General features: G+C 54.7%; 1 protein-coding gene across 3 annotated transcripts; it reads right to left on the bottom strand.

Annotated features, from left to right (window-relative positions):
- Positions 1-1,263: 1,263 nt before the first annotated feature.
- Positions 1,264-5,008, bottom strand: LOC105750216 (platelet glycoprotein VI). Of its 3 annotated transcripts, XM_031963484.1 has the most exons (9): positions 4,918-5,008; positions 4,512-4,547; positions 4,103-4,390; positions 3,518-3,802; positions 3,012-3,056; positions 2,694-2,738; positions 2,271-2,315; positions 1,818-1,868; positions 1,265-1,514 (listed from the first exon to the last, which is right to left on the bottom strand). In XM_031963484.1, the coding sequence occupies exons 1-9, from the start codon at positions 4,949-4,951 to the stop codon at positions 1,342-1,344; spliced, it is 1,002 nt and encodes a 333-aa protein (XP_031819344.1). In that variant the 5' UTR covers positions 4,952-5,008; the 3' UTR covers positions 1,265-1,341. The 3 variants fall into 3 exon arrangements, with proteins under 3 accessions (XP_031819346.1, XP_031819345.1, XP_031819344.1); XM_031963486.1 differs by lacking the exon at positions 4,103-4,390 and having other exon boundaries at positions 1,264-1,514; XM_031963485.1 differs by lacking the exon at positions 2,271-2,315 and having other exon boundaries at positions 1,264-1,514.
- Between the last annotated feature and the right edge of the window lie 9,473 nt (positions 5,009-14,481).

Consider the following 14,481-nt stretch of genomic DNA (forward strand, 5'->3'; position numbering starts at 1 on the left):
GCAGGGCGCCCCCAGATCCCTGCGCTCCCATCACCATCCTCCCGGGGGTCCCTCCCATCCCGAGGGGCTTCTCTGAGTACCAGCCCTGCCTGCCCTCCCCAGCCGGGAGGTGCTCCCAGCTCTGCCCCTCACTCTCTCTGGATCCCCAGCCAGCTCACTCCCCCTTTTCCCAAGCTCAGTGTCCTCCTTCCCAAAGGGAGGCCTCCCCAGCTCAAAACGCTGTCAACTCTTCCCTCGTCCTTTTGTCCTGGCTCTCCCTTTCTGTGTCTGTGGCGGGGCTTGGGGGCATGGGAGAGAACGTTGGGCTGGAGGGCAGCCCTGTCCGGGACTCCCTCCCCCCCAGGAACACCAGAGGGAGGGAGGGAGGCAGGCCCCGGGCTCGGACCCCCAGGACACACCAGTCAGACCCTGGCCTCAGCGTCTGGCCTCTTTAGTTCCTCCTCTATCTGGCCAAGAAGAAAGCCCCGGAGCATCCTGGGACCTGAGGCCTGGCTGCTGCCCTTTCCTGGAGCCCCAGGCCCACAGTACAGGGGCTTACCCAACCCCGTTTCACGGAGCAGAGCAGCCAGGCCCAGCCTCCCACGGTGACCGGAGGCCCATCGGGTGCCGGGGCCTGGCCCAGGAACGATGGGAGCCACGCTTGGTCCTTCCTGGCCACCTCCCGGGCAGCCTCACTTTGCTCACTTGTCAGGCAGGGCTGAGCCCTGTCCCTCCTCTGGGCAGGATGGCTGCCGTTCCAGCCTGACAGTTAATGGGGCGGCTCACCGGTCTCCTCCTCGGGGTGCTGGCCGGGGGAGGGGAGAGGAAGGGAAGGAGGAAGAGCTCCCGCCCGGGTCCCGGCTGACGAGACAGTGAGAGGGGGCAGTGCGGCCCGGGCGGGATGGGCCTTGGCAGAGTTGGCTTCTGGTGGACCCAAGAGGAAGAGGCTGGGGGGGGGGGGTTGCCTGGGGCCAGGGGGGATTCCTCAGACAGGAGCCTAGCCCTGCAGCGTGTCCACTATTTGGGTAATCCCTTCCCCTCTCGCAAGGCTCCCATCTGTGAAATGGGTGCGCATCGGAGTAGGCCCTGGCTGGGAAGCTCCACGGGAGGGTTAGGGGGAGGCTCCCTGAGGACCCGGCTCGGTGCTTCTGGGGCTGGGATAGCCGTCCCCAGCCGGTCTTTGAGGAGGCCTCTGACCCAGACGCAAACGGACAGACGGACGCCGGGGCTCAGCAACACACGCCAGATTTTATGAAGCTGAGGCTACAGCTGAGACCCCCGACTGCTCGCCCCTGCCCCCCCCCCCCCCAGACCAGTCTCCTGCTCAGCTGCAGGGTCCGGGATCGCTTGGAGGCAGCCCCTTCACCTGTGGGGCTGCTGGGTCTGGGGCCTGGAAAAGCGGCCCGGGAGCCCGTGGGACCCCCCCCGCCAGGCCAGCCAGGCTTCGGCCAGAAGCCCCCCCAGCGCCGTCACCACCAGCGCGGCCAGGCCCAAGCGCGCGAGGTTGGATGCCGTGTAATCTTGGGGGCCGGGACCTGCCGAGATAAGGCCGTTATGGGCTGGGGGCAGAAGGCTCCAGGCCGCCTCCAAACTGGGTGCTCTCCTCAGGTGGGATCTCTGGCAGGTCCTCCCTTTACCCCTGAGACCCTGGGCACACTGAGGCAGCAGGGGGGGGTCTGCCCTGGAAACCAGCCTCAGCCCCCAGGACTTGCTCCTGCCAGTCCCTGGATGGGGGGGGTGGGGGGGGGCAGGACACTGGCTCAGAAGGGAGGCAAGGCCAGGGAAGTGTGGCGGTGCCTCCCTGCCCCCTCCCGGAGCTGGGAGGTCTGGCCGCTCACCTGCTGAGATGTCCACCTCCTTTGTGGGAACGTGGGGGGGTGTGAGAGCGCCTGGAAATGGGGAGAAAAGGATGGAGAGAAAGGCAACCCCCCTGTGTCTGCCCCAAGCCCTCTTCTACCTGCGGGTGCTCTGCTTCGTTCTTGCCTTTAGCAGAGGGAGCCTGGGGCTTCCGTTTGGAGGGCTCTTAGAGGGCCCGGACTCCAAGCCCCTTATTTATTAGCCTGGACAGAGGAAGGCTGCCAAGCTGGACACCCTGTCCTGACAGCCGTGCCTCAGGGTGCTTCCCTCAGGGACCACCATCCTTCTCCTTGGGGACGCCCCAGCCCTGCCCCAGGGAGGACACCTGAGAAAAGGCGGGGCCCCCAGTGGGAGCCTCCATGGGGAGCCTTTGTGGGTGCAGATGCCCGTCATGGGGAGCCTTTGCCCAGGAGCCTGGAAATGGCCTTACTCACCAGCCCGAGCATCTGACTTTGTTGGGGAAGGGGCGCGAGGGCGTCCTGGGAATGGAGGAAGTAACAGTTATTGGCTGGTGTCCCCTCCTTTCCTTCTCCCTCAGAGAGCCCAGGCTGGTGGAAGCTAACCCAGCCCCCATCTTACAGATGTGCCAGAGAATTAAGGGAGGTGCCAGCAAACCCTCAGCTGGCAAGTGGCAGAGCCCCAGTTCACACCCAACACTGGTTCCCAAGCCAGGGCCCTTTCCCCTCTGCCACGCTGCTACTTGAACCCTGCCCCTGCCCCAGGGAGGACAGCCGAGAAAAGGTGGGGCCCCCCAGTGGGAGCTGGGGGCACAGATGCCCTCCATGGGGACCCTTTGCAGGCACAGATGCCCGCTGTGGGGAGCCTTTGCCCAGGAGCCCGGAGACAGTCTTACTCACCAGCCCGAGCATCTGACTTTGTTGGGGAAGGGGCGCGAGGGGGTCCTGGGAATAGAGGAAGTAACAGTTATTGGCTAGTGTCCCCTCCTTTCCTTCTCCCTCAGAGAGCACAGGCTGGTGGAAGCTAGCCCAGCCCCCACTTTCAGCGGCAGGTTCCAAAGCCAGGGCCCTTTCCCCTCCGCCACACTGTTACTTGCCCCCACCCCTGCCCCCAGGGAGGACAGCCGAGAAAAGGTGGGGGCCCCCAGTGGGAGCTGGGGGCACGGATGCGCTCCATGGGGAGCCTTTGCCCAGGAGCCCGGAGACGGCCTTACTCACCAGCCCGAATGTCTGACTTTGTTGGGGAAGGGGTTGGAGGGGGTCCTGGGAATAGAGGAAGTAAAAGGTGTTGTCCCAAGTCCCCTCTTTTCCTTCTCCCTCAGAGCGCACAGGCTGGCGGAAGCTAGCCCAGCCCCCACTTTCAGCGGCAGGTTCCAAAGCCAGGGCTCTTTCTCCCCCCACTTCTCCTCCCCCTGCCCCCCCCAGCTTCTGGAAGCACCGAGTCTCTGCCCTCAGCTTGGCTCAGTCTCAGTTCAATCAATTCAACTCATGTCTGCTCCCGAGCCACCGAGGACTGAGCCGGGAAGGACTAGCTTGGGCAGAGATGCTCCTCCTCCAGGTGCTCCCTCTCGAGGACCCCTGCCTCTGACCCCTGCCTCAGGCTCCCTTGGGAAGCAGGGGCCTTCTGTGCTCCAACCCCTGAAGAGGAGGGGCCCTGGAGAGCACAGCTGGGGGCCCTAGGCCTGGTGGGAGAGGGCTGGGGGCGCTGGCTGGGCATCCCGCACCTTTGACCCGGAGCTCCAGCGGCTCACTGGGGGCCGTCCACAGGTAGGGGAACTGACTGTCAAATGCATAGCACTTGTAGGTGCCTCCGTGGTCAGCGGTCACCGCAGGGACGGGGAAGTGGACGGGAGACTTCCCTTCCTGGGTCTTCCAGATGCCCGCTCTGCCCTCCTTGGCCAAGGCAAACGTGTTAAAGCCATGTTTGGAGCTGCAGGAGAACGTGACGCTCTCCCCAGAAGATACCTCGGCGCTGGGCAGGATGGAGAAGAAGGGTTTGTCATACAAGTCTGGGAAAGAGGAGACGGGGTGTTACAGGGGAGCCCCCTGGTCCTGGGGAGTTGTGCGCATTTGTACGGGAGCCCCCCCTCCGGGTGAGCTGCGCGCATTTGTACAGGACCCCCCCTCTCTGGTGAGCTGCGCGCATTTATTCGGTGTCTGTGGTCTGTGCCCATATGCCCCTGAGTGCTCTCACCCCAAGGCTCAGTCCCTCTTCCTTCCCCCACCCCTGATCTTGCTCCCTGAGCCGGGGCTCCCGCTTCTGGGCTCCCAGGCTTCAGCGCTAGCCGGTCTCCTGGGGTCTCCCTCACCTGTCACCACCAGCTCCAGCTGGGTGCTGGGCTGTGACCAGCGGCTCCCGTTGCTGTAGGAGCATCTGTACCTGCCGGCAATGGTGGCCGATGCGCTCCCCAAGGGGAAGCGAGCCTGAGCTGTGGGCCCCGGAAGGCCAGGCTGGTCCCTATAGTCCCTGGAGGAGCCCAGTCGCTCCAGGCGGTACATGTCAACTCTAGGGGGCCCCTGGCACCACAGGATCACGTCTGCCCCCCAGGCCACCATGGAGCTGGGCTTTGCCCAGAGAATGGGTTTGGAGAGAAATTCTGGAAGAGATTTTGCATCCTGAGCTCCAGGCCCGCGGCTCCCCCTGCTCCCCCTCCCCCAGCACCCGCTCTGGGCCGCCTGTCTGTGCCGACCAAGGGAGAAGGGCTGGGGGAGACTCACCTCCTTGTGTTTTGATCCCCAGGTTCAGACCCAGGCCTAGGGGAGAAGAGCTGATGAGAGGCAGACATTTCCCTCCCGGGGGAGCCGAGATGTCCCCGGGGTCTGAATCCTGGCCTTCTCTGGGCCTCCAAGAGTCACCAAATATTTGCTGGAAGGAACCTTAAGATCATGGAGTCTGACCCCCTATTTCACAGAGGGGGAAACTGATGTTCAGGGCAGGGCAATGACTTGTTCAGGAGGGCACAGTGGGCTGGGCAGCCAGGACTAGATCTGTCCCCTCACTTTCCTGTCCAGCCTCAGGTCTCCCAGCCCCCTCCCCAGTCAGTCTGCCCCCCCCATTTTCCACTCTGTCCCCCAGGAGATCCCCTTCTCCAGCCAGACCCTCTCACGCTTTCCTGGGACTCACCAAGTAAGAGTAGGGGAGGGAGGGAGGAGCCCATGGTCCTGATCAGGGCCTCCAGGGTGGCAGGGAGGCAGATGGATCCTCACTCCCTGAGGGGGCTTACCAAAGTGGGGCTCGGAGGCAGAGAGTCCTAATCATGGTCTGCCTCTGGGGGGAGCATTTATCTCCCGGGCCCAGTGTTACCCGGCTTCCTTCTGGGAGGATCACCCACTTCCTCCTCGGATGTGGCAGCCCCTTCCAAGAAGGATGGCGGCTTCCAGCCTTTCCTTCTCATGTACTGACCCCCTGCACCCTTGGCGGGGTCCCGCTAGGCAGCAGGAAGTCTGAGCAACGATTCTGATGGGCTGCTTCGCTTTGGCAAGGCCTTCTTGACTCCTGGCTCGGGGAAACCAAGGCACTTATTTTTTAAAGTCTCTTTTGGATCTGGAAGTCTGATTCTCCCCCCAACTTCTAGGAGGGTCTCTTCTCCCCCTCCTTGCACTCCTTTCTTCTCCTTCCTCCTTTCACTCCTTTCCTCTTCTCTCCCCTCCTTCCTCCCTTCTCCTCTCCTCTCCCCCCCACCCCTTCATTCCTTTCCTCTTCTCTCCCCTCCTCTTCCCTCCTCCTCCTCTCCTCCCCTGTCTCCACTCCTTTCCCCTCCTCTTGTCTCCCTTCTCCCTTCTCTTCTCACATGCCCACACAGCAGGGGAATTTAGCCAGAGCAAGTCCCTTCTGAGAGGGGGCTTAGAAATGTTCTTTTAGTTCTTGACATAAGGGCGATGGAGACTGGGCCAGGAAATAGCCCCCAGGTGTCTTCCGGCAGGCAGGGGGGGGGGGGGGAGTGCAGAGTTCGAGGCTAGTTCAGTCCCAGGCACTAGGAGGGGGCCAGTGGGTCTTGGGCCTCAGGTCAGGAGCATTTATGGGGTTGTGGGGCTCCAGAAGGACAAGGTATCTTGGGAACCATCTCATTGTACACGTAAGGAAACCGATTCCAGAGAAGGGAAGATGGGGGCTCAAGGGGCCTCGTAGAGTGACAGGGAAACCCTTAGTGATTTTTCCTCCTGCTGGGACACTGCCCCCTTCCCCGTGCTCCCCAGCTCCATCAGCTCTGCTCCTGCCCTTTCCAGCTCTTGGGGAAGGCTCTGCTCATCAGATGAACAACTTCTCTGCTTGTTGGCAGGGGGTGGGCTCGGGCTTGGGTGGGCAGTGATCCCTCAGCAGGGGTGACCTGCTTTCTGCTCTAAGCCTGCCTCGGCTCCCCCCTCCTCCCATTTTTAATCACCACTGGCTCTAACCTCTCTCTACCTCCTTCCCCTTCCTTTGACAGCTCAAGGAGAGCTCACCTCCCTTAGCAGCCCCCCTTCAGGACTGGCCCCCATCCAGTTCTCCTTTCAGGGGCCCAGGCCACACAGCTGCACAAACCCCCCGGGCTGGATCCCGAGGCAGGTGTCAACTTGCCTCAGTCGGGTCCTCTGGGCTCTTCTGCTGCCATTCCCCCCCTCCCCCCCAAGCCGGCTCCCACTTGGCTTGGGGCCAGCCCAGGTCTGTCCGGTTCCAGTCCGGGCACGTTGTCTCCTGTGACAGCAACATCACTCCCTTCCACTTAGTGCCCCCCCCCACTGGGTGAGAGTGGGGGTTTCTGGGAAGGGTGTTCCCGGGTAACTGTCCCATGGGTGGTGCCGTGGGGGGTTCGCTTTTCCTTCTTACCTCGAGTCCCCCTTCGTGGGCTTCCCATTCATCCAAAAGCAGTTACAGATGACACTGCCGACTCTTAAACAGGTCATTCATGTATTAACATAAATATATATAACGAGAAGGCAAAGCACAAAGAATTATGGTACCGAGATAAGGTAAAGGGAGGAGCATTTGAATCATGATGGTTCACCTTTGGCTGGAGAAAGCTTTGCCCTATTTTCCAGGCAATATACAGTATGTTTGGGCAAGAATAGCCCCCATTCCGAAAGCTGGCAGTGAAGCCTTTGCACCAGGGCAGTTGGTAATTCTGCCCTCCTTGGGGAGCAATCCATTCCCCAAGTCACCTATTGGGCAAAACTCCTTTTTAAAAAATTCCCCCATCCTTTGGGTCTTCAGTGTTCTCTCACTGGGAAAGCTGCTTCCCATTATCCTCTTGCTGCTACGGCACCGAGAAACTCAGCGCACTGGCGCCTGGGACAGCGTTCTGAGAAGACATTAAGCTCTTTCAGAGCAAACAGTTCCCTTAAGTTGAGAATCTGCTAAACTCGCTCAGATTTGCTCAGGGACCCAATTTGTAAATTGAGATAGGGTCCTGCACCTTCCCTAGCCGGCCCTTCTATCCTTCCATTAGCAAAAGATTCTGTTTTCATCTCTCAGCAAAGCTGTTGCAATGTACCCTTGTTGGAATCTTTACAAACTAGAAAGGGATGGAGATGGAAAGAGGACCCAAAATATATCTGGGCTGCTGGTGTTTTTCTCTTCTTTAAAATAATAATAATAATTATCTCTGGGAAAAAGCAGGTTTCTCGGGGAGGTTTTCTAGAGGCAGCCTTAGTTTCAGGTACAAGTAAATAATTACTCCAAGATCACAGCCAGCTGATAAAAGTTCAGATCTTTTATTATGTCCTTCAATATAGCCCAGTTAGCCCAGAGACCTATCTCTCTGCTTGGTTCCAAGACTCTTGCAGCTTTGTCCTTGGTTTGCCTCTGCTTTCTTCGGCCTCCAGCCAGCACCAAGGTGGAAGATGCAATGAATCTCTCTTGCCTCAAAGATAGGGCTTGTGGGCTTCCTCCCAGAGTGCTCCTCTCTGACCCCTGGGAATGTTCCCAAGTAAGTCCCTGGAGTGGCTCACTGGAGCTGTATTATGTATGCTGAGTGTAAAAGGCTGACTCCGCCTTCTGGAGGCAGGGATTAAGGGAGGTGTGAATTCCCATATCTCTTTCTAAACCCTGAAATCTCCCAAACATGTGAACTCCAATGAGTACTTAAATATTTCTTGCTTCTGTGAGCTCTCTAAAGGTGTGAACACAAGCATCGTTTCTATCAGTTGTACTTAGTACCTTGTTTCAAGTTCTGGCCAAATATCTCCTTCTAAGATAAGATCAATCGTACTGAACCAGGCTAAATTAGATAATTATTGTCTCCATCAACTCTAATGACTTAACAGTTTGGAAAGATTCCAACATACCCTGGCCCCTCAGTCTTTTTTCTGTCTCTTTTCTCTTCTCTATCTCTGTATGTATATGTCTCTGGGTCTCTCTGTCATTCTGTGTCTTTGTCTCTCTCTGTCTCTCTCTTCTCTCTGTCTCTGTTTCTCCAGCAGCTCCTGCCCCTGCATGCGCTCCCCCCGCCTCGTCGCTCCCCAGCTTCTCTCTAACTGCTCATCTCCCATTTCTGCTTCTCCAGCCCCAAGGCCTGTGCTCCCCGCAGCCACAACCGGAGCAGTGACACTGGCAATGCCACCACAGCCTTCCCCTAGTCCTCGGGCCTTGGCCCGACGTATGATCCGTCATGTCCTTCCAGGCCTTTCAAGCCGCATGTGAAGGGCGGGCTGTGCCCCGGCCCTGCAGCCCAAACCCGCCCGGGCTCCGCTTCTTTGCGCCTTTGTCCGAGGCGCGGTTCTCTCTTGGTCCCGGACAGTGACCGGGCACCGCGTTTCCTTGCGCGTTGCTTCGTGCCCATCTCCCAGGCTTAGCGCGGGCTCGCTGGCTCCTCCTGTTCCTGGGAAGGAGAGTCTCGTGCCGGCGTTTGGACCTTCCCGCTCTCTGGCTGCTTAAACGTGCATCCGCCACTGACGGGTGGGTCCGTGAGGGGGATCGGAGAAGTTCAAGGTCCTTTCCAGGCTTGAAAACTTCTTAGGGCCCGGGAAACGGGCGCCGTGGGAACCCCATCAGCCGGGGCACCGCGGCGGGCCTGGGCCGGGGCCGGGCACGCCCCGGGCAGGTGGGAACCCGGGCGCGGGGCCCCCTGGCGGGGAGAAGCCGGGGCGGCCGGGACCCGCCTGGGCGGGGCACCCCCGGCTTGGGCGGACGGGGGCCCCCAGGGCCTAGAACTGGGCCAGGGGGCGCGGGGGCCGGGACACCGGGGGCAGCGGGGCACCGCGGGCACCGGGCACCCGCAAAGGAGCCATGGGACACGGGGCGGGGACCCCAGGGCAACCGTGAGAAAGCGGCGGGGCGGGACCGCCATGGGCCCGGGGGACCGCGGGACGGGGATGGGACGAAAGGGCGGGCCGGGGACCGCCATGGCGCTGAGACCGCGGGCACCGGGGACCCCTGGGCACCGGGGACCCGGGCGAGGGCACCATGGGCCCTGGGCGGGGGGCACCGCCAGGCAGCCGTGAGAGCGGGCGGGCGCCGGGGACCCCCCAGGGCACGGGGAAACCGGCCGGGGCCCCATGGGACCCGGGGGCACCGGGGACCGCCAGGGACCGGGAGACATGCGGGCGCCGGGGCACCCCCATGGGCCCGGGCACCCGCGACGGGAAGGGACCCCATGGGCAGCTGGGGCACCGCCATGGGCACCGGGAACCGCACGGGCAGGGCACCCCGGGCCCAGGAAGCGGCCCGGCAGCGGGGGCACCGTGGGGCGCCATGGGGACGCGGGCAGCGGGCACCAGGGGCACGGGGCACCGCCATGGCAGCCGTAGACAGCGAGGGCGCGGACCGCCATGGGCACCGTGAGACAGCCGGCGGCCCGGGGCACCGCCATGGGCAGCCGGGGCACCGCGGGAGCCATGGGACCCGGCAGCCGGGGGCACCCCAAAGGGCAACCGTGAACAGCGACGGGCGGGGCACCCCAAAGGGGCGCGGGCCCCGCGCCGGGAACCCTGGGGCCGATGGGCGTGGGGCACCGCCTGGGCAGCCGGAGAAGCGACTGGCAAGGGCCCGCCATGGGCACCAGAGACACACGCGCGGGGGGAAGACCGCCATGGGACCCGGGGCAGGGGACTGGAGGGCAGCCGGGGCCCGTTCCCCCAAGGGACTCGTCCTGTTGGGGGTCCCTGAAGGGGGCAGAAGGCCCTCCCATCCCGGAGGAATGAGCCCTTTGTGCCAGGCTCCGGCAGCGTTCACCCCACCCCCACCCGCACTGTCCTGGCGGGTACCGGTCCCCGGGACATTCTCCTTTTCACTTTCCTCGCCACTCGCTCCTCCCTGCTCGGTTCTGCCGAAGGGGCTCCCCGGGGACCCCACGCGCTTGCCCCTCCCCCCCCCCAGGAGAAGCCCCCTCTGGTCTGAGGGGCGTGGTCAGAGGCAGTAAGGACTCTGGAAAGGTCGAGGAGTGGACCTCCGAGGGCGTGGGGGCGATGTCCTGCTGCTCTGCTCGGGGGCACCCACAGAGACAGAGAGAGAGAGAGAGGTGAATGGATAAAGAGAGACTGAGAAAGAGGGAGGGATGGAAAGAGAAAGACAGAAAGAGAGTGAGAGACAGATAGAAAGAGATGAGAGGAAAAGAAAAGAGAAAGAGAGACACACAGAGGTGGATGGATAGAAAGATTGAGAGGGAGAGAGAAAGGAGGAAGGCAGAAAAGGAGGGAGAAAGGGAAAGAAAAAGGGAGAATCCATCAGGTTTCCAGGCTCTTAGGGACTCCTGATTTCTTCTGCTTCCCAGTTTTTTCTCTTCAGTCATTCCCATGGAGTTTTAATTGAAAGAAAGAAAAAGGCATGTCCAGCAACTGGCTCACCCTCATTTTAAGGCCCCTGTATGATCCTTTTGTGGATATTCTATGCTTTTTCTGACTCTTTGTCCCAGTTGAGGTCAGGAGTTTTATCTGTCTTCCCCCTTCCCTTCCTCCAGGCAGTCCCTGCTCCTGGGAGGGATTTCAGCCAACTACAACAGTCGGGGGAAGATATCCCTCTTCCCCACCCACTTTGGCTCATCTGGACATTTTGTTTTCCAAGGCTTTTTATATCACGTGACTCTGAGACTCTTAACTGTTGTGATAAGGGAAAGTAAAAAGGCTAAAATGTTAAATCTTCAAAGGCCGTGCCTTTGATCACCGTTCTTAAACTACTTAACCTTGCCTATCAGGAAAGGAGGCCAACTGGAAAAGTGCTTTTTTAGCCAAGCCAAGACTGAAAACTTTTTTTATATTTTATGGGAAGTAAAAATAAAAGACTTTTTTATATTTATATTTTCAAGTAAGTTTTAGTTGTTAATTTAAAAAGAAACTAGATTTGGTTATATTTCAGCTTCTTTAGTTTGTAAAAAACAAAACAACAATACTCTTTATGACTAAGATTCAATAAAGGCTCTTTTAAAAATATTTAATTTATTATTTTTGTTATATTTTAAGTTCCAAATCTCCCTACCTTTGTTGTGCCAAAGTTCCCTTTTTAATGTCGTGACCCAGTTTCTCCAATTGTCCTATTCTATCTCAGATTATAATCTTTCCCTCTTAATGTTTGAGATAAAGGTTTTATATCTTTAGGTTATTGACAATTCTTCTTAATGTTTGACAAAATAAAGGTTTATCCATTTTAGATGTCATTAGAATATCAGTAACCTCCCTCCATTAGGTTATCTCCATCTAGGTACCTCCATTATGTCATTGTTCTTGTTATTCTATAAAAAGCTCACTGTCCCGATACTCAGGGCTAGACTCTTTGAGATGATAGTCTGGTCCCAGCCCTGGGACCAACCATGGATCCATTGGTCCCAGTATCGCTCTCCATTTAATAAACTATTGAATTGGTCTCTAATCTCTTGTGTTGCTCAGTTTCTTCGGCATTACACCTTGTACTAGAGAAGACCACTATTTGACACAGATACAGACACACATACATGTTTATTTGCACACATACATATGCAAAACCATACTATGCATTCTCCTATTTACCAATTTTTTCTCTGGAGCTAGATAGCATTTTCCTGTCTTGTGGAGATGATGTAAATATTTATATATTCAGAATAACGTAATCATTCAGAGTAGTTTTTCCGAACAGTTTCGCTGTTATTGTGTACAATGTTCCCCTGGTTCTGCTCATTTCATACTTCATTATTTCCTGCAAGTCTTTCCATATTTTCCTAAAATCAACCTGCTCAACATTTTTATGGTATAATAGCATTCCATCATATACCTCAACTTGTTCAGCCATTCCCCAAATGATGGACAAGCTCTGCAATTTACAATTCTTTGACACCACAAAAAGACCTACTTTAAATAGCTAAGAACATATAGGTTCTTTCCCTTTTTCTCTGATCACCTTGGGAAACAGATCTAATAGTGACATTGATGGATCGAAGGGTATAAAAAATTAACAATTATCTGGACATAATTCTAGAATGCTCTCCAAAATTTGGGGTTTAGTTCATTTTTCTTAAGAAATTAATTTAAATAAACTTCCCTTAATAAACAAAGTTCTTCGGGTACAAACAAGAGATTAGCCGAGAAGAGTCAGTTGAATACTTTTTAATTAAATTTTTTTAAATAAAAAATTGTTTTCTCTCCCTCTTTTTCCATCCCCATCCCAAATAGGAAACATTTTTGTATCTTTGTAACAAATATGCACAGTCAAGGAAAGAAATTCCTGCTTTGGTCAGGCTAAAAAAATGGGTGTGTTTGCATATATTGTATCTAGGATATACTGCGACATATTTAACATATATAGGATTGCTTGCCATCTAGGGGTGGAGGGAGAGAAGGGAAAAATCGGAACAGAAGTGAGTGCAAGGGAAATTGTTGTAAAAAATTACCCTGGCATGGGTTCTGTCGATAAAAAGTTATAATAATAATAATAAAAAAATTGGGGTGTGTGTGTGTGTGTGTGTGTGTGTGTGTGTGTTTGACAGTCTGTCTGCTTCTGCATCCTGGGTCCATCACTTCTGTTACAAGAGAGGAAGCCTGGGTTAAAACCTAAAGAGAAGAGGATGATCAAGTGATAAAGACTCCAGAGAGATCAAGAAAGAGGCGAATTGGTTTAGATTTGGCAATTAAGAGACCACTGATAACAGTTTGAGTTAAATGAAGTTAGAAGTCAAGTTACACACAGACTTAAGAAGGGACTTAGAGGAAAGGTACTGTTTTAGGTGGCTCTCAAGGAGTTTTGCTAGGAAAAAAAAAAAAGAAGAGATATGGCATGATAATAGCTTGATGGCTGGATCAAGTAATAGACTTTTAGGGATGGAGGGCAAATGGGTGCATTTTAGGCAGTAAGGAAAGACCCAGTAGATAGGGAGAGAGATTAACGAGAGAGTGGGGATGTAGATGGGAAATCCGCTAAAGGAGATAAGATGGAATGGGATCACTTGTGCATGTAAAGGGTTTGTTTTGACAAGGAGAAGGACCATTTCTTTATGTGAGAGAGGGATGAAGGAAGAGATGGCAGAAAGCATCGGAGTGAAGTGAGATCAGGAAGAAAGAAGAGAGAGCTCCTTAAGAAGGCCCTCAATTTTGTTTTAGTAAAATAGGAAACGATTCTCAGCTGAAAGGGCAAGGGGAGGAGAATCCTTAGAAGTCACAATGAGGGTTAGAAAGATTTGGAAATCTTTTGGTGAGTAGGATAAAAGAATTGTCTTGACTTAGTGAAGGCAAGGGGTTGGGAGAATGAAGAAGTGGGTCAAAGTTTGTAAAATAGAGGGAAAGAAAATAATGAAATATTATAAGATAAAGGAATTTTAGGTTCACAAATGTGGAAGTCAAACACTTGTGGGTGATGACAAGATCAAGAGTATGACCATCACTTGGCTTTTTCCAATAATAAGGTGATCCAAGACAATTCCAATAGACTTGTGATGGAAAGTCTAACCATATCCCAAGAGAAAACTATAGAGACTAATGTGCATCACAGCTCAGCATTTTCACCTTTTTATTGCTATTTGCTTGCTTTTTATTTCTTATGTTTTTCCCCTTGTGATCAGATTTTTCTTTTGCAGCATGACAAATATGGAAATGTGTTTAAAAGAATTCAGGTTTAACCTATATTGGATTGCTTGCTGTTTTAGGGTAGAGGGAGAGAGAAAAGAAAAAAAAAAAAAATTGGAGTACAATATTTTGCAAAGGTGAATGTTGAAAACTATCTTTGCATGTATTTGGAAAAATAAAATACTATTTTAAAAAGAGTATGATTATTTCTGTATGTAGTTGAATAGGTCATGAGAAATAGCTCTTTATTAATGAGACAAGACCTGACTTTTTTCCTCAGAAGAGGGAGTGGAGATTGACCTTGAAACCTTGCAGAGCTTGTGAGAAGGAAAATAAATTTCTGGCCTGAATCTTAGCATGTGACCAGACAGTGACTTAAAGGCAAAAGTCTTATGGAGGGATAATGGTTTCCTCTCTTCCTTTATCCCAGGACCACAGAGCACATCAGCTTCAACCTGTTTATTAAACAGCCCAGGATCAAGCACAGATTCCTGGAGTTTGAAGGATGATTAGCAATTGAAACTGCTTTGATTGCTAGCACCACCTACTGCTTACTTTGCAAATAAAATTCTTAAGTATAATACCAAGACTATAATAGTCATGGTTATTCCTGAAAAGACAATGTCTGCCACCTGAGAAAGAAAAGACAAGATGTGGTCCTTAGTCTACCTCTAAGAAATGATAAACTCAACTGAGTCTTCTCGGCTAATCTCTTGTTTATACCCGAAGAACTTTGTTTTTTAAGGGA

Source organism: Sarcophilus harrisii, chromosome 3, assembly GCF_902635505.1.
Source record: "Sarcophilus harrisii chromosome 3, mSarHar1.11, whole genome shotgun sequence".
Taxonomy (NCBI): Eukaryota; Metazoa; Chordata; class Mammalia; order Dasyuromorphia; family Dasyuridae; genus Sarcophilus; species Sarcophilus harrisii.

What these genes read in the sequence shown, in the direction of transcription:
- LOC105750216 (XM_031963484.1), bottom strand. Translation starts at nt 4,951, where the DNA reads ATGGGCTCCTCCCTCCCTCCCCTACTCTTACTTG. An exon ending in CCCTCCCCTACTCTTACTTG is followed by an intron (nt 4,548 to 4,917) that starts GTGAGTCCCAGG and finishes CTTCTCCCCTAG; the next exon opens with GCCTGGGTCTGAACCTGGGG. An exon ending in AAAGTCAGATGCTCGGGCTG is followed by an intron (nt 2,316 to 2,693) that starts GTGAGTAAGACT and finishes CTCCATTCCCAG; the next exon opens with GACGCCCTCGCGCCCCTTCC.